This window comes from Micromys minutus, assembly GCF_963924665.1.
Source record: "Micromys minutus genome assembly, chromosome: 5".
Taxonomy (NCBI): Eukaryota; Metazoa; Chordata; class Mammalia; order Rodentia; family Muridae; genus Micromys; species Micromys minutus.
Window position 1 is genome coordinate 80,090,107 of NC_137974.1, and position 24,405 is coordinate 80,114,511.

Here is a 24,405-nt window from a genome sequence, read left to right on the forward strand (position 1 = left end):
TTTAGGGGACAGTCACTATGGAGACAGAGTTTAAGGCATGAAACAGATCGACCACCTGGCAGGTCATTTAAAACATTATAAAGCTTCCTTTATAAGTGATTACACATCCCGAGGGCTCCTGTGTGCCCTGTGTTCTGCCTGGTGGAGGTAAAGGTAAAAAAAAAAATCACATTCCTTTAAAGACACTGAGTGCCCTTCTGGGTGTCATGGGAACCATCTTCCTGACAAAAAAGAGTTTGGACAGGGCGTGGAATCCACCTGTTGTTGTTGTTCTGGTTTTCAAACTAAGAGAACATGAAGGTGGGTGGAGAGGGTGGAGGGGGAGATCTGAGAGGACTGGGGGGGGGGGGCGGCTGCTCAAAACACACTGCATGAAAAGTTTAAAAAATAACGAAAAAGCACACTATAGAGGAAACACTGGCGGCTGAGCAGGCTCTGGGGAGACTGTGAGGAACTGTGCCTTGGGGTTGAATTGTTAACTGAGATGTTACCAAAATTACTAAAATACTAGAAAAGGCCCCTTTCCCCCCACTTGCAGATAGACATGCAGTATGCTGAATTTTCTCCTGAGAGAAATGTCATCCTGTGACATTTTTTCACAATTGTATCACAGGTAATGCATGTATATGGCCAAAGTGAATTCACCCAAAAAGCTGTCATTTCACCGCTTCTGTCTTTAATTGTTACCCTGCAATTCCTACTTTAAACAATGCATCTACTTTAGATAACATCTATTCTCATTAGTGTAATAAACTGCCCTTCCATAATCTTCACTTATTCAGTTTTTACTTTTAGCATTTCTAGTATGTATTTATGACTCTAAGCATATTTCATCTTTAATTTCTCCCATTAAAAATGAAGTCAAAGATTTATATGCTCCGAGGAGTAAAAACAGAGCAAATCCTCTATTTCTTGACTAATCTGCTTCTTTTAAGAATAATTATGTATTTTTATTTAGTGTGTGCGGATGTTTTGCCTGATTGCACATCTGTGCATCACAGGAGTGAGGCGGGCTCTAGAGAACAGGGCATCAGCTCTCTTGGAAATGGATAAAGACGGTTCTTAGCTGCTGTGTGGGGTCTGGGCACCAAGTGAGTGCTGTTAATGACTGAGCGTCTCCAAAGACCTTCAACTTCTGCTTTTATACTGTTCAATCACAATCACTAATGAGCCACCATCATTAATATGAATTAAGGAATTAATTATCGGATTGGCTTATAGGTCAATTAGAGAAATTACAAGCCAATCATGAGCACTTAGAGCCTAATACAAATATTAGATACTGGTGAACAGGGCAGTGAGGGCTGGCCCATGCGGAAGGAGACCCAACGAATGGGCATTTCTACCAAATACTTCTCGTTCTAACGGTTCACTGCTCCATGGGTCCATTTTTTTCTTAAGTAAAGGCCAGGCCAATCTTCCTAAAAAATTGCTAAACGATATGTGAATTTAATGCAGGTAAAATGCATATGTAAATCACTTGTGTACAGAAAAAGGTTTTTAAAAATTAGAATGAACCACCTTCTAGGCAGGAAACAAGCAAGTAGTCTAGAGCCTCCGAGTGCCTCTGCTGGGTTCTATCCTCTTTCCCTCCCTTCTGCCAGCTTGCCAGAAAGATGATTCCAGTTCAACCTTCCCTTTCCTTTCTGGATAGTCGTAATACCTGGTACCCATTCCTTGGTCCCTGCAGCTTCTCACTGTATATGGATAGAACTGGACTGGAACATGGTCTTCTGAGACTTGCTGTTGACACTCAAGAGCAGGCTTTCTCACTCAGCCACCAGGATGTGCTCGGTGCATCCCGCCACTGAGGGATACCATGAGAGTCTGGACCGCTTGTGATGGGCATTTAGACTTTATCTTTGTGAATGATGCGTCGGTGAACACATAGGGACACCATGCTTCAATAGGACCTTATGTGGAAGGGCTTTCCTGTCCTGGATTGGTAAATCCAAATCTACAGTCCTTCGAATACCTAAGTGTGGAATTAGATCTCACTGTGATGTCTGCAAGTCTTTGAGAACAAACGAGACCACAGACTTTGTACCAACCTGTCCGTGTCATTGACATTCTGTTTTTATTCAGTGTGGTGATTCATCATCCCAGTACAAGCGGTGAATGTTTGAACTCAGTACGCACCAGTGACAAGCCTAAAATAGTAAGATAAAACATCCTGGTGTACGCCTTCTGCTTTCGTCCTGGTATGTCTGACTGAACTACATTTTTTTTTTTTTTTTTTTTTTTTTGCCTTTCAAGAAATAGTTTCCTTTGACATTCTCATATTTACAGAAGATGCAAACAAGAAACCTCACTACTACCTTCTAAAAGCACCCAGTTTTACTGGGCTCTTAAAAATACTCGAGGTAATTTTTATACCTGGCAGAGGTAATTTTGTCGTTTCCCATCCCAAGCATCTGGCACTAGATACCTGCTTCTCCACACTGACCCACAGTATTAGCGTCAGTGAGACTCTAGTATCCATGGACCCACCTTCTCCTGATAATTTCACTATGTAGCTTTGTTTTCAATCCTGATACGGCAGGGGTCTGTCTTTGTTTTTTCTTCCTGTGAGGACTTACTATACTCATCTTTTGCTCTACTGTAAACATTCGAGGCTCAGCTTGCATACATATGCAAGTTTGAACTTTGACTGGTATTGTAGGAAATCTACAGTTCGATGCATGAGGCCGTACCTGACGCCAGGTCTTCTGTAATACTTCTCAAGAGTTTCTTAAAACTTCTTATTAACCCTAATAATTCATCTGTGGGAGTTTTCAGAGTTCTATCAATATGCTGATGCTCACATCACTGTGGGGAAACAGGTTCTGGAATTCCCACCCTAATGAACACTTTCCGCCTTTCTTAGTTTACAGCTGTAATCTATCATTTGAATCAGCTGAATTCTATCATGGCTGGGTCCATTTGAAACTGGACCTTTTGCTGAAGCTTTAGAAGGTGAGAGAAACACTTGAATTGAATCCTTCCTCGTGTTCCTGGGAATGACTTGGTCTTTCATTCTCATTCATTAATAGACATCCCCCTGCCCCCGAATTACATAGATTGAATGTTATCAAGTATTTTCTCAATGTCTTGGGTTAAACATATTTTCTTTTCATAATTACTATGGTGGATTACATTAGCATTTGTATAGAATCTGATTTTGAATTTCTAGGACAAACAGGATTTATTAATTATTACACCTTGAAATGTATTTTATACTCTGCTAGATTTAATTAGCAAACGTGTTCTTAGGATACTTGTGTACTGGGATCATTAAGAAATTGGTTTAGCAGTTTTCTTTCTTGTATGGATCTTGCAAAGTTTCGATACCACGGTTATGCTGGTTCCATCAAATGGAGAACAGCTGCCCTACCTATAAGGCTTTCCGAAAGTGGGTGCCAGGTCAAATTCTTCCTGTGGTCGGTAGAAAGCCACCAGCTTTACATGTGTAAAATCATTTTACTTCTAAAATGACTGAGCCATCTTTTTTTTTTTTTAAACAAGTGGTTGTAGGTAGAACTGCTCAGATTCAGTGTGTAACATTTTTATATGAAATATCTAATTTCTAAAATTAGACAATTATAATATAAACATATACCATGGTAACATTATCCCATCTAGTCTTGCCTTCGGTTAATGTAGGCTTTTGAAATAAAATATTTAATCTAAATATCCTTGACTAGCTATACAAGGGAGTCAGGAGGGTGCCGAGTCTCCTGGACCTGGGGTTCCGTGGGGTTGTGAGCTGGAATGGAACTCTGGCCACTCTGGTCCTCTGCACGCGTGGTACCCAGCCTTAACCCACCTAGATTTTCAATGGATATTATGTTCCCTCAGCTAACTGCAGCTATACGCCCACTGTCTGCTGATTTCCACAGACACGTGTGTTGAGATACATTTGGGCCTTTCTTTCTTACAGACAAAATTTATTAAAGGGTCCTTAAACCTTTCCCTCCTCCATGCGCGGCAGGAAAGCTCACTTTTGGGCTTCTTTCAGTTTATCTTGTCATGTGACTCTATCCATCCCGATAATTCTCAGCTGCCATTTCCTTCACTACTGCTGCCCCCTGTTGCCGCCCCCCTCCAGCTCTGGGAATCCCAGTCAGGCTTGTGGTAGATGTCCCTGCCTCCTCTCTGGGCTTCTTAACTTCCACGGTGTACTTTCTGCTTTCGATCTTCCTAGGCTGCATTCTTCAGAATTTCTTACATTCAGTTTTATCTTTTCTCAAGATTTATTTATTTATGTATAAGAGCTGCTCTGTCTGTGTATACACCTGCACGAAGAGGGCCTCAGAACCCGTGACAGATGGTTGTGAGCCACCATGCGGTGGCTGGGAATTGAACTCAGGACCTCTGGAAGAGCAGCCAGTGCTCTTAACCACTGAGCCATCTCTCCAGCTCCAAGTTCAGAGTTCTGATTTGTTAGTATGTTTTTTTCTCAGCAATTCTCAGTCTGATATTAAACCTGCCCGAGGAAGCTTTAATTTCTATTTTTTTAACTTTCAGAAATGCAACTTAACATTTCTTCTTTTGCTCCTCGCCCTGCTTTCTAGATTTTCTTCTATTTCTGTAAGTTAACACACATGATGGCCTTCGTAATTTTAATGTCAGAATTCTGTTTTTATTCAATCCGTGTAAGTCTCTCTTTTTCCTTTTACAAAAAGTGCTTTTTAAATTATGAACCACTATTTTTTTTGGGGGGGGGGCAGATGGTATTAGTTGGAGGTTTACTTTTCAACCTTTGTTTTTTTTTTCTGGTGTTCCCTATCAACTGGACCTTGTTGCTGGATTCTGAATTGTTTTTCTTAGCCTCCTTTGCTCTTTCCCATCTGTGCATCAGAAAAAACAATGAGGGGTTCAGTTGTATGTGCCAGATTTGGAGCTTCAGCCACTGATTATGGTATATGCATTTCCTTTAAAAATATTTATGTATGAGTATACTGCAGCTGACTTCAGACACACCAGAAGAGGGCATCGGATCCCATTACAGATGATTGTGAGCCATCATGTGGTTGCTGGGAATTGAACTCAGGACCTCTGGAAGAGCAGTCAGTGCTCTAACCACTGAGCCATCTCCCCAGCCCCACAACCTGTTTTCTAATGTCTTACTTTGCTGGTCATATTTTTAACCCACAAGGTCATTTATTCAGCAACCACTTGTTTTTTGTGAACTGCTTGCTCCTTTCAATGAGGCCATCATTTCCAGGTCTTCCTGCCAACCCGTGAACTCGCAGCTCTGATGTAAAAGACACCGATCTCTGAGGCCATGGCTCCTCTCAATGCTCCCCTGCTGCTCACGGGTTTGAGCAGCAGGGTGATCAACTCTAGGGAGGCACCCATGCCTGCAGCAGAACACTGATGGAGTTTTCTAGAACACCCATGCCTTGTGGGGAAAGAACGGCTGATGTACAAGAGGACAGGGTTGCTGCCTAGAACTTCACAAGAGAAGAGGTGTCTGCAGGTGAGCCAAGAGCTCAACAACCCGTTTTGTTCCCTAAGAAAAGTAGAGATACTTTACTTTGGATGAGCGGAATTTTTGGCTAATCATCTTGCAGAGAAACGTTGGCCCCTCTCTCATCACGGAATTAAGCCCGCTTCTTGGATCTGGCATCATCTTAGAGACTATGCTGTTTCTCTCTAGGAGAGCTAGTCAACCGCTCATCCTTGAAGCAAATTCTTACTGTGGTTTGGGTTTTTGAGTTTTTCAGAAGGAAAGTGAGATGGGAAGGTTTTTGTGTGGCCAGATTGGATGGGAACGTGCGTGGAGTAGTCGGGCATTTATCATAACCATCCACATCTGTTCTACGTTTCCATGGAGACCCAGAGCCCACCCAGGGGCTCCCAAGGTCTCTTCCCCTATTCTGACACGTACTCTCTGTTGATACTTTTTCTGTGTGAGTCATAATTTGGCCGCTCAGACTGTTTGTCAGAAGGGGCCCATCTTTCTGCTCACAAGGGGTCATTCTTTCCCGTACTCAGGGTGGCTGCTGATTTAGTCCCATTTCTGTAGTGTCATGGTCATTGAGTGAGGATCCCAAAGGGGAGGGGAGGAAGTACTTGAGAGTCATTCACCGTCTGAACAGGCATTCACCCGACGTATAAAACACAGATATACACTGTGTGTTTTCACATGTGGACATACAGTGGCATATTTAACATCTTAATATTGTAGAACAGAGGCTTATTAAACATTGAGTAGCTTGTCACAGGAGAAGCCTTACGTGTCCCCATAGGTGCCTGTCACCCAGAAAGCCCTGGCAGGACACCAGGTGTCAAGGTGCCACCATTCCCGCAAACAACCTTTTTCCACCTGTGCATGAATTTTATGGTGCCTCCCAGTACAATGTGTGGGCATCCTTTCTCTCAAGCTCTCTTGCCCCACAGATGCCCAGTGGATGAGTCTTAGTTCCGCAGACCCTCCTGTGAGCTCCTGAGTGAGTTTTCCTACAGAGCTTTGCAAGCAGCAAAGGCTCACTAGGCTGCTCGGGAAACACACACAGCCCAGTCCTTATGCTTTTAGGACACAAACAGGACAGCATATGCATTTTTAATGCCCCAGACAACATTAATACCAATCCACAGGGCCAAGAAAGAAAATTAAAACTCTCCTTCACAGAGTGCTCCCGTCTTTGATGGCCGGACTCATGTGCTTCATTAGCCCCTGGTTCAGTAAGAAGACGACTTCCTGTCCGGTCTAGTCTGACTATTTCTGGAAGAAGGCACAGTATATTTAGCAAGTGTGCTCTTCCTTCATAGTCTAAGGTCATCCATTGTGAAGCCTTCTGATCAGATTTCTTTGCCGACTCATTTTCTCCTTATTTAGACAGCTTGTTACTCGCTGTTTGATTTGTTTCTCTCGCGCAGACTCAGGACCGGCAGAGCACGATCCATCTAGGATCTCTTGAAATGCATTAGTCTATGTTTTTGGCCACCTCTCCCTGAAACATCTACACTCAGAGCCACCTGAACAGCCGCTCTCCTTCTCTATTCAGCCTGTTCCCTGGGTGCGTCTCTGAAACCTACTGTTCACATTCCCCTCCCCCAACTCAGAAATCGATAGAGAGATAGCAGAAAGGGACAGAGACATTCTTACTTGGGTTACTGTGTCCAGAGGATACAAGTTGGGAGTCCTGAAAAAGACAAGAAATATCAGTGAGTCACAAAGCCGAATACACGATCTGGAGCTATTACCGATCTATTATTACTCATTGTGCTGAGCCAAGTCTCCACTCGTATCTCCAGATAGTCTTGCGAGAAAGACGTTCTGGGGACACAGTTGACAACCGCAGCCATTTCTCATTATTGGGGTTTTGTTACTTTTCTTTGGGGGTGATGATTCACATAATACGAAACCAACACTTGGAAAAGGAAAAGCTCAGCGGCTTGGCGTACGTTATGGTGTCATACAGCCGCCACCTCCACCGGCGCAATGCATTTCCATAACACAAACCTAAAGGCTCTGGATGGCTAAGCTGATTCTCCCAAGCCCTTCTCCACTGTCCCCAAGCCCCTAGTAGCCACCAACTTCCATCTGTGTTCTCAGACTTTTTTATTCCGTATATCTCATGTCCGTGGAGTCACACAGTATGTACGCTTTTGAGCCTGGCTCCTTCAGTTAGAATGCCACATTGGAGCTGGTGTCAGTACCCATTCCTTCCTTCCCTTTCTCTAAGCTCCACCCTCAGCCCATCTGCCTTTCTTCTTTTCTTCTTTCTTTAGCAAGGTCTCATTATCCAGTCTACACTGGCCTAGAACTCAATTCTCCCAACTCAGAACTTTGCATGCTAGGATTATGGGTGCCTCTGTTGCAGGGTATTGGATCACACCGTAAACTCTGAGATTGTACTGTTTAGTGGAAAATCCCGTTTCTAGTTAGGTGTGGCTCAGCCTTAGCGAACACCTCTAAATGCTCTGGCTGGAATGCGCTCACATCCTTAGCACACATCTTTAATCCCAAACAATGAATGCAAAGTTAGTTTGTAGAAGGAAGCAGCCATCTTTGAAAGTGGTGTCGAATTGAGTGGCAGACAAAGTGACGAATCAGAGAAAGACTAGACAGAACAGGATACGCCCAACTCTCTCTGGAGAGGGAAACCCTGGAGGGGCAGTGCAGAGAAAGAGAAGGCAGTTTTACCTGGAGAGTTTTACAGAGACAGGGTACAGAGGAAAGCTAGACACAGGGGAAGACAGCATGAGCCAGAGAATGAGAAGGAGCCAGAACATTAGAACAGACCTCCTGAATTAGTATGAGGCCAAGCAGAACAATGCAGTCAGAGACCAAGAGGGAATCCTGATTGAGTCAGTTAGATTGGAGAGGAGTTTGAGCCGGAACAGCTGAGTTAAATCAGTCAGCCAAATATCAGAAAGAACAAGAGGGTGAGCTTATTCATTAGTAAATCTCACAGGCTGAAAACATTCTAGGCCTAGATAAGATTGTACAGAGGCTAGAAGCTTCCAGGACTGAGCCTAGGTTAGCAGACAGTGGTGGCAAGCCTTGGAGATGACAATCCCATTGGGTGAATGAAGTTATTTTAACACACTTCCATTAGTTTTCATGGATGGATACTATTGGATATATAAAAAGGTATTTTATGCATCCACCTGCCCATAGGTGTGTAAGGTGTCTATATTTGTGAGCCACACTGCTATTGACATGCATATACTGGACCATATAAAGCTCCTACTTGAAATCCTGTTCTCTGCATACCTAGAGGTAGGAATTGGGGTCTTCCCTAACTATGGTTTTGAGAAGCACTTAGACTGTTTCCGGTATCAGGACCATTTCTCTGCCAGCACTTGTTATTCTCAATTGATTTTGAATCAATTTGATTTGATTTCAATTGATTCAGCTCACTGTGCAGGCTGCATTTGTGTGAGCCAAGTGGTGGCCCTCTGTACTTTTCCTTTGCGTTTGCCTGCAAACGTCAGGCATTTCTCCATGTGGGAGACAGCTATTTTCATTTGTGAAGAAATACCCACTCAAGTAATTCATCTTAATGTAATAATTCACCTTTTTGTTATTGTGCTGAAAGGTTCCTCATACAGTTGATTCTATACCTCTATCAAATATATGACCTGCCAATAATTCCCCGTTCTCTAGTCTTTTTCTTATTTTAATAATGTTCTCTAATACAGAACTCTTCTATTTTATTATATTTATTTAATTTTCCTTTTGTTGCTTATATGTTGAGGATTTCAACTTAGAGTCTGTGACCTAGCCCAAGGTTATAAAGGGTCAACCTTGTGTTTTCTATATGATATTTATGATTTTCCTTTCCAGATTTAGTCATGAATATGTTGCATTAATGTCTTTGGATCTAACTAATTTGCCTCTGAATGTGCCCTACTCCTAATGCACCTAAGATGAGGCTGCCGGGCTCATCCTGACTGGACACACTCTACTGAGCAACAGTGGTCACTTCATTGTGATCGACATAATGATTATTATTTATAACCAATTACATGCCAAGGGCATAAATCCAGATTACTCTGTATACTATTAGATTGAGTTACTACTCAGGTAAATAGAGATTGAATCAGATTTTATTTGTATTAAAATGAAAATGTGTGCCTCTATCTTGAGAACTGCATTTTTCTTTCTTTAAAAAACTGGGTGTTTTTTTTCCCTTTTCTTTTCTTAACATAAAATATAATAGTGAGTTTGGGAAGAATGAACTGAGATGGTAAGAATATAAATAAAACATGAAGCAGTATATATGATCTAAAATTCCCATGTAATTCTGATATGTAGAATAAAAATCCAGTGAAATTGAATTAGCTACCATTTCATAACTTAATGTATCTCTACAACAGTTTGGTCTAGGAATGCAGTTGCTATAGGGAAGGGGGAGTCATTTAATCGGACCAGTGATATTCAAACCCAAGTGATAATGTCTGTTTTAGAAAAGCACTTCTCTGGAATAGTATAGAATAAGCCAGACTGTTGGGTAGGAGTTGTTGGGTAGGAGTTGGGTAGAAGTTGGGTAGGAGTTGTTAGGAGTTGGGTAGGAGTTGGGTAGGAGTTGGGTGGAGAGTTGGGTGAAGAGTTGGGTAGGAGTTGGGTGGAGAGTTGGGTAGGAGTTGGGTAGGAGTTGGGTAGCCTATGACATGCCCACGAGCCTAACCTTTCCTAGTAACTATGAGCTATTCATCCTCAGAAGAGCAACACGTTTAATTCTTACTCTGAAGCTCAATTTTTGGAAAACTGTTGTGTGAAGATGAAAGAAATATACTGCTCTTTAAGGCTAGAGCCTTATCTGCCAAACCACTTTGGCCTACTTTGGATAGATTCTGAAATTAAAAAAAAAATGTATTTGTGGACACACAGTTAAGGACTCCAGATGGGTTGGTGTACTTTTCCAATTACTTTATTACACGGCTCAAGTTTGCTTTAACTTTAATTTGCAGACAACATTTCGAGCCTCTGTTAGCTTCTCTGTGTTGTGTGTAGGCAGTGGCTCTAGGCGGGGTGGGGAAGCTCACCGTCAGTGGACAAGAGTGGCAACTGGGATGGATTTCAGGACTCAGCTTATCCTTCTAAAAACAGCAGTCAGGGCTTTGTTGACTGTCTGTCCACACTAATGGGATAAAGTGTCTGTCTGCTGATACAGCCTGCAGCTCATATCACAATTACTGGCATCCACTCATCTGAAGTAGGGAACGAGGGTGAGCTCACAGTTGACCTGAATCGTCATGGCTACATCTTAGAGGATGAAATTTTAGGTGGAAAAACCCTCTGAATAATGACTTATTATTTCACCTCACATGGGGAGAGGAAGAGGAACAGAATATGCTTAAAAGAATTGCTAGTAAAAAAAAATAATAAAACACAGCAGAAGCGTCCTGTAGGAAAGATAGGAATGAGCTCAGACTTTGTTTCTTACGGTGCTTATTCTTCTGACTGCTGCGCCACCAGATGTTAGCTCAAAAAATATACTAACTCATTAAACTCCAATATTCCCAGACTGCCATGTTTTCAGTAGAAATAATATCTCTGTATTCTTTATTTTTTCCTAATGTGTGTGGCAGGGTTTCTCTTGCTTGAGTCTCTGCACTGCATATATGGGCTAACCTGAGCTTCCAGCTGACTAACCTTATCTCCTCTTCTTGTCTTACTATAGGAATGCTAGAGGTTTAGATTCTTGATAGTGATTTGGGTTTGTATGGGGGCTCTGGAGATTTAAACTCAGGACACCAGGCTTGCAGGGCAAGCCCTTTTACCTAGAGCCACCAGTCTGTCCTTTACCATCCTTCTTACTGACAGCTGTCTCTGCATGTCATTACTTTGTTCTTAGATGCATTAAACTTCTGCAAAACAAAAGGTATGTCTTAAGTCTTAACCCTGATAAAGGACCTGCTGCCCTTCCCTTTGCAGTTAACTGTGAAATCCCACAGGCCTCCACAATGAACAGACTGCTCCTTCTTCAGGAGGCCAGTGCGAGGCTGGGTCACGGCAAAGGAGATCACTACTTTCTCCCAAGGGTTCAGAAGCCGAAGCTATTTTCATGTCTGTGTCCACACTAACTACCTAGACACCAGCATGTTGTAGTTCCCACCTCAGATGGTGTCTCTCCCCCTGGGAGTACCGTCTCCTGGCAGCTTCCTGGGGATACCGGCCCTCACTGGGTACTGCGTTCTCACCCTCTCCTTGACCCTTAGGCTACTTCAGGGTTATGCCAGTGAGTCCAGAAGTCAAGGTGGAGGGTGTGCACAAGTGACCTTAACTGGCTGAAAGTGATGGCCAAGAGGCTGTGTGAGGCATCACCTGGTGCTGCCGGTCACACTCCAAATGTGCCGTTCTGACACTCAAGTGTGCAAGAGGGAGGATCAGCCCTTGAAACTCTAGAGAATGAGTGTACCTGGGACTATTTCTAAAGTTCCAATGCCTAAACTGCTATCCGGCATCTTGGGAATCCCAAAGCTCCTTAAATGTGGCACTTAACTCGTAAATAAAATAAACTGTAATTAATTTTGCTGAAGACAGAAATAACTAGGCACATGGTGTCCAAGAGAACCCTTCAATGAAGTGCTGTAATATTATCACATCTCATAAAAGGTACCATGTCATCCAAATCAAGCAGGGTCACCTTCTCTCATGGACACTGTGATGGTCAATCTTAGTTATCAACTGATTGGTATGAGCAGTACCTAAGAGATCTGTGAAATACACAGCTGGCTGTGTCTTTGAGGCATTTCCAGGGGTATTAGATGAGGAAGCTTTGACATATGGGGGGATTAGTTCCTGGACAGAGGAATAACCTGGTGGGATTACTAGAAGAGGGTGTTATAGTTCTAGAAGAAGGGCACACCTTTATCAAACATTTTAATTTTTATCATTTTAAAAATGAAGCATGTGTGTGTGCTCGTGTTTGTGCACGTAAGTGTGGGTGCCAACAGAGAATTAAAAAAGGGGACCAGATGCCCTGGGACCCCGAGCTGTCTGACTTGGGAAGTCTTATTTCTGCAAGAACAGCAAGTACTGTCCACAGCCCTGCCACCTGTCCAGCCCTCGGTGAGGGTGGAGGGTATTTGGCTTTGCTGGACTGTTTGAAGATGGCCTCACTCATGTTTCTCCTATGTGTCTATTAGTTCATCCCTGGGCTACCAAAAGCCTGAAATAAAAAAGTAATAGGTATTTTCAGATGGCTCCTGCAGCCAATTACCACAGGAAACTGCCCACTTTCAGCAGTCATTTAAGTTAAAACATTATCTATCTATCTATCTATCTATCTATCTATCTATCTATCTATCTATCTTCTATCTGTCTGTCTGTCTGTCTATTTTCTGTCTGTCTGTCTATCTATCTATCTATCTATCTATCTATCTATCTATCTATCGTGTATGCACATATTGCTAAGGGCAGATGTACTAAGGTTAACTTGTACAAATCAGTTCTCATGTATGATGTCAGTCTTGGGGATTGAACTCCTTTGCCTGTGGAGGCATATTTGCTGGCCCCAAGCAGTATGTGTTGCCTCATTCTTTGTCTATGAGGCTCAAGTTGACAAAATAGAATTTACAGTTAATTCAAATGTTTCTTTTTGAGGTGACATGAATCATAAAGCTTTCCTGCAAACTCATTTGGAGTTGTGAGGCAAGCCAGCCAGCTACCCAGAGGAGATGTGTGATAAAGTATCCAACTGCAGGCACTCCCTTCCACACAACCCAGTCCTCCTTCTCCTTCTGATGAACTGAGAAAATGGCAGTCAATTCTCATCTCTGTAATGAGGTTAGAATTCAATACAGAGCTTTGCAAACCACTCAGCAGGAATAGTTCCAGAGGAGGGCCAGTCTGCCAGCCACATCGCTCCTGACCAGGTAAACTGCTCCTGAGATTCCACTGGGTTTTGTTGTGTATCCCAACCCAGACCAGCAAGCATGCTGCTCCTTCCAGTTCTTTATTTGCATTTCAACTTATGAGATTGCTGCTGAGTGGGGGGAGGGAATGGGCAGATTCATTTTCTTTCTTGGCTGAAGTACCTGGTAATGAATGGCAGCCAATTTATAGGAGAGGCATGCATTGTTTTCCTTACCAAATCCAATTACTTTTGAGATTTGAAGAATGGGGCAGAAACGCCAGGGCAGTGTTTGTCTAGGGAACTGTGACTCCAAATCAAGTCCTCAGAGGACAGAAACAAAAGCCAAGTTCGTTATCAACTGACTTTGCTTGGGATCTATCTTTTAATACTTAGACAAAATGAAGAAGTTCTCAGAAGTGTTTAATTAAATTAGTGACACTGGAAGTTCAGTATGTGCAGGAAAATCGACTTTTCCTGTTGTGAGAGCAGATGACACCCTTAGTCTCAGTAAGGTCTTAATTCCACCGTTCACTAGGCATTTCGAAGATTTTTGCCCCTCAAACTCTATACACAGTTCTAGCTCAATAATCCAAACAGGAATTGTCTAATCAATCACGTGCATCATCCAGCCTTCAGGATATTAATTAGCTGAGACTAGGCTACAGAAAGAAGATTCTTAGGACTGGTAGTCAGCAGAGCCAGTGCGGAAGCACCCACCTCTCTGTGCCAGGCTGTGCATTCTGCCCAGCACCCCTGTCCACACTACAGTATGGAAGCGGGAGGGGGGTCTACTGTAAACACTAATGGCTGTCTTTGTAATAGGCAGAATCCTGGCACCCTCAAAGATGCTGCTCTCCTTAGTTCCAAGAATATGCCACCTCACATGGGGGAAAAGGTTATGATAGATGTAATTCAGCTAATGATTCTGAAGTGGGAGTTTATGCAGGGAGGGCTGATATGATTTCAGTATTCCAGATGAGACAAGGGAGGGGGTTAGAGGGAGCCAGAGAACACAAGACAAGTGAGGTTCTAAGCAAGGATTCTTCCAGAACCCAGCAAAGGAAGAAACTAAGTTGTCCTTGGAGATTCCCTAAAGAGCAGAGCCCTGCCTGGAGCCTGACTTTGGTTAGTGAACCTGACCTTAAGGCTCTGTCCCATTCTCCAGAGAGGTGAGACAGTGAATGAATGTCATCTGCAGACACCAAGTGTGTAGCAATGCCACAGCAGAGGCCGGGAGAGAAACAGACTCATCTCACCATAAGACACAATGCCCATCTTCTCAGGGAGGCTGTCTTAGAGAAGGTGCTAGAAAGACCACCCACACCCCTGCCAGAAAATTCATTTACATGTTCAACCTAGAGGGGAGTGTCTCACCACCCTTACAGTGGTCTCAAATAAGACAGTTTTCATTCATGTTTGGAATTCTCTGCCCTTTTAATACATAATGGTATCCTTTTCAGGAAAAAAAAAATTAGATAACTTTTAGCTATTTGTTTTAAAATTTAGATTTTTTGCAGGTACATCATCTTCTGTGACATCATTTGGAGCATGTTCATTTTAACATAAGTGTACTGTTGGTCTCACTGTTCCATGACCACTCCAAACCCCCAGAAATCACCACCCCGTCCTTCACCTAAGTGGGTTTGACCATATTAGATTCTATAGAGACTTAGGATTGAAAGTGATAATACTATATTCATCTCTTGGTTCTGGCTTATTTCATTTAGCATGCATGCACACACATATATTCACACACACACACATGCACATTCTACATAATAGACCTATATAAATGGTATGGAACATACATGTATACATGTCATATACGTGATAGGTATGAATGATACGTAGCATAATATATCGGAAATAAATATTATATTGACTTTATCATATGCTTAAAACTTGCTAAGAAGGCAGATCTCTGTGTGTGCATGCATGTGTGTGCGTGTATTTTCCCACACACGTATGTGCACATTGCACATGCATGTCATCATGTGCCTTTGGAGGTCAGGAGACTGCTTTCAAAATTCTCTACTTCCACCAGGAGGATCCCAAGGATTGATCTCAGGGCCTTGTCAGCAACCAGCTTTTCCTGCTGAACCATTTTATTGACTCATTCAAAACATTTTCATTTGTGAATTATAATTCAGTAATGGTATCAAAACAAATTATTTTGCATTAGCAGTTTAATATCCCAGTTTTACCTCAGGAGTCAAGGTCCTACTTGAGTATTTACATGGAACAATTGGAACCCATTTTGAGACAGTAACAACAGAATATACTTTGGGATGAGCCTACTGAGACCACAACCTCTGTCCTAGACATGTGTATTTCAGAAAGGCTTGTCTGATGATATTCTGTGTAACCATAGATTCGGGTCAAATTATGGGCAGACTGTGATAGTTTTTCATTTTCTTCCGAGCGTGGCAAGATGTTACTAGAAACAGATATCACAGGAACGGTTCAGCTCAAAGGCCGAGCATTTCAAAGGCTGGCTTAGATCCCACCCAGGGTCGGCTGCTTTCCTTATCAGGTGGTGTTAATGAAGCCTAGGCTGTTCACTCTCTGATTCTTGACTGAAGAACTCTGCAAACCTGTGGCATCTTGAGGCAGAACATTCCAGGCTTATCAAAGGTAACCTTTGAAGGCCTGGGGTTAGTAGATCCTGCTGCCTCAGCCTTTCAACTCCATGGAACCACAGGTGTCTTACCATGCCCAGCTTAGTTGGCCTGATTTACATAAGTTATTGAGAAATGTGTGCACAAGTGTGCATGCATGTATGTGTATATGAATATATGTGTGCATGTATGTGTAAATGAACATATGTGTGCATATATCTAACTAGTTGGGCCTAAAATAAATTCGGATGTGGACACACAGGGGATTCTAAATTCCTGGGAGAAAAATGGGCTAACCTGTGAACAGCGCGACAATAATTTACTAGCCACTACCAAAGATGAAAGCTACTCCCACTAATCCACATTTTTTAAAGTTAAAAACATATTAAAATTAGAATAGAGACCATTGTTAGATTGTTGGAAAAGCGTACTTATTTCCCCCTGACAGAACTGTAACACTTTTCTTAGACAAAAGGCACATAAGTAAAGTCAGGAAACGATTTCATTATATACGCACTAGACAAATGAGTAAGATAAAAGCGGTTATTGCAAATCATTTTTATGAAGTGGCAGCGGATGTGGTGTGGATGAGCCGTCCACAAAGGAGAAATAGTAGCCATTGCTCAAGCAAGAAGTAATTGGGGAAATGCAAATTAAAATAAGGCGATATCAACTCTCCATCCACTGTGAGGGCACAATGATAAAACCTTAGATATTATCAGGCATTGCCTTGGATACATACAAGGAGTTCTTGAAACACATCCAAGTGTGAATGTAATTTCCAGTGGTCCCATGTCATAATTCCTGCCCTTACAGGGACAGTCAATGACAGGCTCACAAAGGGACATTCTCAAAGAGTGCTAGTGGTCCTGGTGTTTGCATTAACAGATCACAAGCAATCTCTCTACCAACAAGAGTGGAGTAAACACATCAAGGCAAATCCATGCTATGCAACACTGAGGTACCATCTGGTCACTCAGGAGGTCTTCCAAGCAACCATGTTGAGGGAAATGTAAGCAACTCTTAGGAGGCTGGGCTTGTGGCTCAGTGGGAGGCTGCTTGCCTAGTAGATCTGAGGCTCTGGGTTTGATTCTTTACATAAAAGAAAGAAAGGGGAGGGAGGAAGAAAGAGAGGAGGGAAGAAGAAAGAAAGGGAGAGAGGGAGGCTCAGAGGGAGGGGGGATATGGTTATTTAAATGGTTCACTTCAAGAAGGCAGTGATAGTTCTGTAGAAAACACACTTGCTGGGTGTCCTCGAGTTCCCTGTTTTTCTTCCTAGCTGTGTAGTTTGATCTTTGATAGTGAGACTTAGTTACATGTCTACGAGAGTCACAGAAAGCTTACTGGACTTTAAGTGTATCTTGTGGCTTGAGTTTTTTAGAAGACAGAGACATCCTTTTTAAATCTTAGGAAACTGTGTTGTAAAATGATGTTCAGGGAAGTTAAATACTACATGCCTTCAATTTTAAGGCATTCATTTTAAGACTAACCACCCAAAACAGCTTTCTGCGGTGTTTATCTGGACACTTAATGGGTGAAAAGATTACAAGACATTATTCATTCTCACAAACACTTAAATCAGTGGTTCTCAACCTTAAGGTCACAACTCCTTTTGGGTGTTAAGCGGCCCTTTCACAGGTGTTGCCTAAGACCGTTGGAAACACACAGGTTGTTTTTCAATTGTTTCCAGAAAAACATTATGATTCATAGCAGTAGCAAAATTACAGTTACGAAGTAGCAAAGGAACAATTTTATGGTTGTGGGGGGCTCACCACAGCAGAGGGACTGGATCAAAGGGTTGCAGTGTTAGGAAAGTTAAGAACCAACAGCTTAGGTAAAACAATTTGCAGGACATGGATGTGTAAGGTCACAAGCTTGCTGCCCACCTCAATGAAGACATGTAATATAATAGTTTACAACCCATGGAAGACCAGAGTCATAGGCTCCTGGCAGAGATGTTGGCAGGGGTAAAGACGGTGAAGGGCCAACATACCATCCACAGTGAACGTGTACACACACACAGGGCAGCTCTCTGGTGCTGCACGTGCTCACCTTATTTGGGAATGGGAACCCGCTTGTTTCCACTTTGGCAGGAGCTTGAATGGCGGAAAGTGGAGGAAGCCAGGTCATCTCCTACAGGTGGGATTAAAAACAGTATTTTCAAACAGAGTCTCAAAGTTTCAAGCAAGGGGGCAAAAAAAAAAAAGGCTAAAAGGAAATTCAAAAAGAGATATGAAGCTCATTTTTATGAAAAATCCTAGGCTCTCCCTCCTACAGCTTTAAAGAGAGGGCTGTTCCATTTGTCACGCCATACAGAGGCTCGAACCATTACACAAGAATCAGAGGACGTTTCTGAAGGTGTCCTGAAGACAGCTGAAATTGGGGTGCTCTCTATTGATGAACTGTCCAAACTATTAAAGTTAAAGAACGCACTGCCAACCAGTTTCATAACTCATTGCAGTTTTCATGAGAAATGAGGTCGGATGGGGGGGGATGAGAGAAACCAGCCACATGCATACGGTGAACAGAGGAAGTGCATCAAACTCTACAAGCTAATATTAGGAGTGCAACTTGAATCTGTGCACAGGGATGTGTCACACGCTCTTTGACAGACACTGCCCCCTGAGCTACAGAAGAGGGAGGAGATTGTGCTCACATTTAGTCATTTTCTTCAGTTTTGTCTGCTAGAAGGCAGCCGCCATCAATAATGTAATTGACTTCTGATGACCAAGGGAATCAATGTTTGAAAACAAGTTCTGAACCCTGCTTTTTCATTGTCAAGTTGGAGAAAACATGAATCTTAATTGAAAAAAAAATTTTTTTAAAGAAAAGCGAGACATTTGCTCTGTTGGAGAGAGCACCACCCTGTAGGCAAGGCATTGAGAAAGGATCCTTCAGGGATTGGGAAATCAAAGGATGGTCTTGTGTCTTTTTTCCCTCAGTAGCTCCCTCCTACAGAACCTCAGATAGGGCAAAATTCACAAGAGCCAAGGGAAGGTGAGTATTGTAAGCCACCCTGTCAGGATTTGATGACTCTCCACCAGCTACCTGTGACCTTATCTCCTCCCACTTCCACTCTGAGGAGTTGGGATCTGGGTTTGTACCCAGGGGGGCCTCCCATTCATGTGTGGAGGCACCTGCAGGGAAACTGATAGGACCTCACCTAGATCTGTGCTCCCCAAGTAGGAAAGCTAAGAAGACCCAAATGGATTTCCTTCATGTCCTTTAATCCAGCGTCCTGCCACTTGGCTCTGAGTCCACATGTATTATATGTGTAATATGTAATATATAGTATAATATATATACTAACATACATATATATTATACATCATATAAGTATATAAATTTATTATATAATATATTATATGATGTGTAATATAAATAGTATATGTAGTATACACAGTATACACACACACACACACATATGCTTACACACAAGGTTGTCTATAGAGTATTGGGCATACGTAGTTTAAGGATAATGAAATGGATGCTTGACAAACTCACAACTCACCAAGGTCTTATCATCCACTATTTAGGAGAACCATCTCTAATAAAACTACTTCCAGTGGCCATTTCCCTGGATTCTCCTGAATAGACATTTCTTCAGGAAGCTCCTCCTTAACTACCCCAGTTCCACAGCGTCACCACCTCCACTCTTGAGCTCCTCTTTTCCCTGGTCATTCCCTTCTTCCTAACTATTCCTTGACTGTCTTGTGTTCAATCTACCTTCTACACCCTGGGGAAGCCTTTTGTAATTACTGTGGCTTTAGAGACCATTGATGTATATGCTTTAGAGACCATATGTATATGCTGCCCAAATGCATAGCCAGCAGTGGACAGCCCACTGTGGTGTCTACTGAGCCCTTTAACATGGGTGCTCGACAGCCAATCCAAACTCACCACCAGCTGTCTCCTCCCCATAAGCTATTCCTCCGTATTATAGGTCCTGGTTAAATGCATCAACATTTAACTTTCTCTTTTGTCACTCCAACACATGAAATAGCATCTTACATTAATTAAGCACTTAAAATAGAAAATGTTTTTGCATGATTTTTTTTTTTTTAGCACAATCTACTACTAACTCCCAATGGTAGGACTGATTACTTCTCCATTTAACAGATCAGGAAACCAAGTCACCAACAGGCTAACTGTTGAAGTTCACACACTGCTTGCCGCCTCTCAGTGCATTTAAGGCCTTTCAGGTTCCAAGGATCCCTGAGCCCTGTGCGTGCTGCTGGCATCACATAATCTCTGCCTATCCACGACTGTCTCTCATCCACTCCCATCTCCCCCTTTCCAATGAAGCCTTCAGATGCCAAGCCAAGGTTTGATCCAACCCTGAGGATATCTGTCCTTCACCTTAGAAGATGCCATTTGATGGCGCCAGTACTTAATATCAACCCTCTGTGTTTAGGGAATTTTTGAGTGCATATCGCACTGAAGTATACAATTTCAGTCTCTGCCTTTCCTTCCTTTACGTTTCCTGCACTACTAAGAAAATATGATGTTATTTCATCCTGCTTAGCGCAACCTCCTATTCTGCTCTCTTAGGTTATCCGTCCTGTAAGGAGTGACTTATCCTGTGTGTCAAGCTAGCCAAGAAACTTCACGGCTCCAAACCTCCACACACCATCATCACACATGTGAGAAAAGCATGTGATAGTTCCATGCAAGTGGTCCCACTCACGGCCACCCATCTAAGGGGACACTGTTTCACATTAGAGGTGAGGAAGACAGAGCGCCAAGACGTAGTTATTCAGTTGCTTCTTACACGTCCCAGCTGCAGCCACCCTGCATTGCCACCTCCAGTGCACTTCAGGGTCTTATTCTAATTCCAGTTGTTCAGAGTCCTAAGCCTTGTGTGTGAGGGTGACATAAAGGACCCGTGCTGCCCTCACTCCCTGTACTACTGTGTAACACGTACAGACGAGTGGGTCTCTGTTTAGGAAGTGCCTGCCTTGGATGAGTGCCCGATCCTGGTGCAGCTGCACTTCTCAGCATCTGTGGGAGTTCTGTGCCATTGCTGGTGCTCCCCTTATTTCAAATATCATGTGAGAGTTCCCTCTCCAGGCTCATCCAGAGCACTGTTTACTCCCTCGACTCTCAGGATCTATTCCGTGCTACATTGTTACAAATACACTCCTTAACCTATACTTAGGCTGCTACATTGTTACAAGTACACTCCTTAACCTATACTTAGGCTTCCTGTCTCCCAATGCTTTTCTTCCATGCTGAATAGAAATCGCGCTTAGGAGATTCCGATTCCTTCTTTCAAGAGAATCCAGTCTTACTCAACGGAATTAACAAATGGGAATCCTAATAACCTTTCACCAGGATGCTTAGGTACACTAAACTTAATGCCTTAAAGAAGGGCTGCAAGTCTCTCTGAGGTAGAGGTGCTACGTGTGTGTGTGTGTCTGTCTGTGTGTGTGTGTCTCTGTGTGTGTGTCTCTGTGTGTGTCTTATGTGTGTCTATGTGAGCACTGGGGCTCTTTTGTTTGTTTTTAAGAGAGAGGAAGAACATGAAGTTGAGTGTGTCAGGGGAGGACCTGGGAGAAATTTTGTGAGAAAAAAATAGGATCAAAATATATTGTATAAAAATGAAAGAATAAAATAACAAAGAATAAAGTACAGGGAAAGGTATGATTTCTTATTCTGGCCCAGCTTTCTCTCAGCTTTCCTCACATTACCTTCTTTACAGAGAAGAGTCCAGTTCGTGTCGAGGACAGAGATTCTCACCCCCTGTATCCAGTGTTCCCAACCCCACCCACACTCCAGATACGGAATCAGCCCTTTTTTGATACTTTGCTATATTCACAGCAGCCCCCCCCATCCACAGGTGAGATATTCCAGGACCCCACAGGGGAAACCTGGATCACAAAGAACCCTATATGTACTATGCCTTGTCTGTGCATACAAACCCATGATCGAACCCTTGTATGATGTAGTCATTATAATCATAAACTCAGTAGGAGCCAGAGAAGCCTACATGAACTGTCACAACCCAAAACCTGCCAAGACCCATTCATGCACAGGGAAGGAGCTTCTGGGGTCCTCTTATCTCTCCCTCTCATAATGGATGCCAACTGCTAGATACTCAGATGGGAGAGCCATTAGTTTCAGATTCCCCACCCCCACCACCATGACCCCACCAGGCTCCCCTGGCCAGTGTCACATGCATGGTCAAGCACATGACCCTGGTTAAAACAGCCTAGTCACAAAAAGATATGAACACAGGAAAGGGAAGGTAGGGTGGGGGATAACAGGTAGGAGGGAGAGGTCTATTGGCATTGGGTGGCCATCTTCACAGAGTGGGAAACCGACTACAGCGTTGCTTTCAGAAACAGATTCTTTTCTAAGTAGGACCATGGCTTAACTCTGCCACCAGGGAGTGACAAGGTTAAATGCTGAAGCTACCGTCTGCCTGTGGTGCTGACCGCTGTAAGACTAGAACGAGATTTCATTTTCAGTTTCCACACCGGAATTACCACCCAGATTTGCAGCCATTTCACAGGTATCATTCATGCTGTGACATTCCTATCAGGTTAGTGTCACCACCGTCAGGACGCGATAATTTCATTAACCTTCCAATCTCCTCTGTGAAGGCAGCTCAGGAGAGCTCTGCCCTCTGCGGAAGGGGACAGCATTTCTGCGGATTTTAGATGGGGGGGGGCAGTCTGGGAATATTTAGAGATGAAAAGAAATCCTCTTTTCCTGGTATATTGGAAGGGTGTGCTTTAATGACCAACCCATGTGTAGTGCCCGAGGGAAAGGCCGGCATTGACCTTCAAATGTAGACTCCAGGGCTGGTCATCAAGGCTGGCTGGCTCTGCTCACGGCAAGAAAGCAATAGCCAAGAATAGTAGCTCAAAGGCATCCTTTGTCTACTGGTCTATAGTAGGAGGGTTTAGGCTTGGTGAGCAAGGAACAGCGCATTTGACCTCTCTGCATGCTCTGTCTATGGTGAAGCTGGTCGGACACCAAGGGGTAAAATGAGACCATCCCGGGAATCAGCGTAAGGACGGGCATTCCACGCAAACTCCTGAAGCTTGACAGAACTCGAAGACTGCCTTTTTCCTGATGGAAACACTACTCACAGAAAGCGTTGGGACAAGAAGCAGAATGCGCTGGAGAAGATGTACCTTCTAACACTATTTGCTTAAAAACTTCTATAGTGTAGTTTACTAAAATGACGGAAACCACAATTACAACTGTGGCTACAAATAAACAAATGACTCGTAACCATTTAAAGACAGAATTGGCAAAAGCCATGGTGAACTTAAAAATTCAGGAACAAAGCCAACATGAACCAAAAGTCACCAAGACAGGGAGTCCCAGGAGCTGCACTAGTATTCTTTGGTGTTAACAGGAAATTGTCCTGAGACCCTCTGACATCTACAGATTCTTCCTCATATAAAGTGTCACAGTGCATCAACCCTATGCACACCATCTTCTCATACATGTTTAACCATCTACAGATATTGTGCTGCGAGAGAGAGAGAGAGAGAGAGTTTTTACTGCTCACCACGTATGCAATCTTATACAATCTCTTCTATGAATATCTTCCATCAGCGGATGGTTGACCATGGATAGCTCCTTGGATCAGGAGATCTCAGAGTGGGAAGCAAATTCAGCTAATGAACTGCAATGCCAGGACTCTGCCCTCAATGGGGTGACTCATCAAAGGATAAAACTCAGTGCAGATCATTGGAATGGGTCATGGAAAGAACATGCCATGCGGTCTCCACAGCCAGAGAAATGCAAAACCTAAAAGTCCTGCAAACAGGAAACACTGAGGGAAACCTTAGAGCCTGGTGTGTCTGCATCTTAGCTTGTGAGAGGGCCACTTACGTAAAAGCCAGGGCCACAGCAATGAAAACCCCACTTGGACAGACTTAAGCTGTCTCTAGAAATGCAAGGTTCTCCATAGAAAGTCAAGACATGGCCTCCACATTTTATTTTCATGTTGAATGCCTAATTTCGGACTCTTTAGAAAGAAGTGTTCTGTAGGTACAGCTGTGTCTTGAGGGTTAGGGACACAGAAGAGTCCCCTTTCACTCTCTAGTACTCTCAAGTTAAAAGAGCCCTTATATTCCCCAGAAACTACAACAATTAAAAAATAGATTAATTTTTTTTAATTTTTAAATCCACCTGTCTTTGTATTAAATGTTATCACTAGTGTGTAGAACACATTAGAATTCCCATCCATCAGTCTTGGGGTTGTTTTTATAACTCTCAGTGTATTAAAATGTTAAAGTAGAAGAATTTAAGTTTGGTTCTCAGAATTTAAGTTTGCCACGGGGTGCACAGCTGAGGGGCTGGCAACTCCTGTGAAAGCCAGGTGACAGCACCTCCATCCCTGGGCTGCAACCCACACACCATCCGTTTCCAGTCTGTGCTCCTGATCAGGTTCAGTAATTGGCCTAATTTTAAATTAAAAAAAAAATTAAGTCAAAGTAATGAGTATCTGAGGAACTCTTGGAGCATTT

The 24,405-nt window shown here is 43.0% G+C and overlaps 1 protein-coding gene across 2 annotated transcripts in view; it reads right to left on the reverse strand.

Annotated features, from left to right (window-relative positions):
- AFF3 (ALF transcription elongation factor 3) overlaps window positions 1-24,405 on the reverse strand; it is a gene marked incomplete at both ends in the record, with an annotated part of 424,260 nt that overhangs the window by 126,948 nt on the left and 272,907 nt on the right. For both annotated transcript variants that reach the window (XM_080916707.1, XM_080916706.1), the window contains 2 exons: window positions 7,094-7,130; window positions 17,969-18,049. In XM_080916707.1, the coding sequence (XP_080772833.1) occupies window positions 7,094-7,130; window positions 17,969-18,049 (118 nt within the window). The remainder of the gene's footprint in view (window positions 1-7,093; window positions 7,131-17,968; window positions 18,050-24,405) is intronic.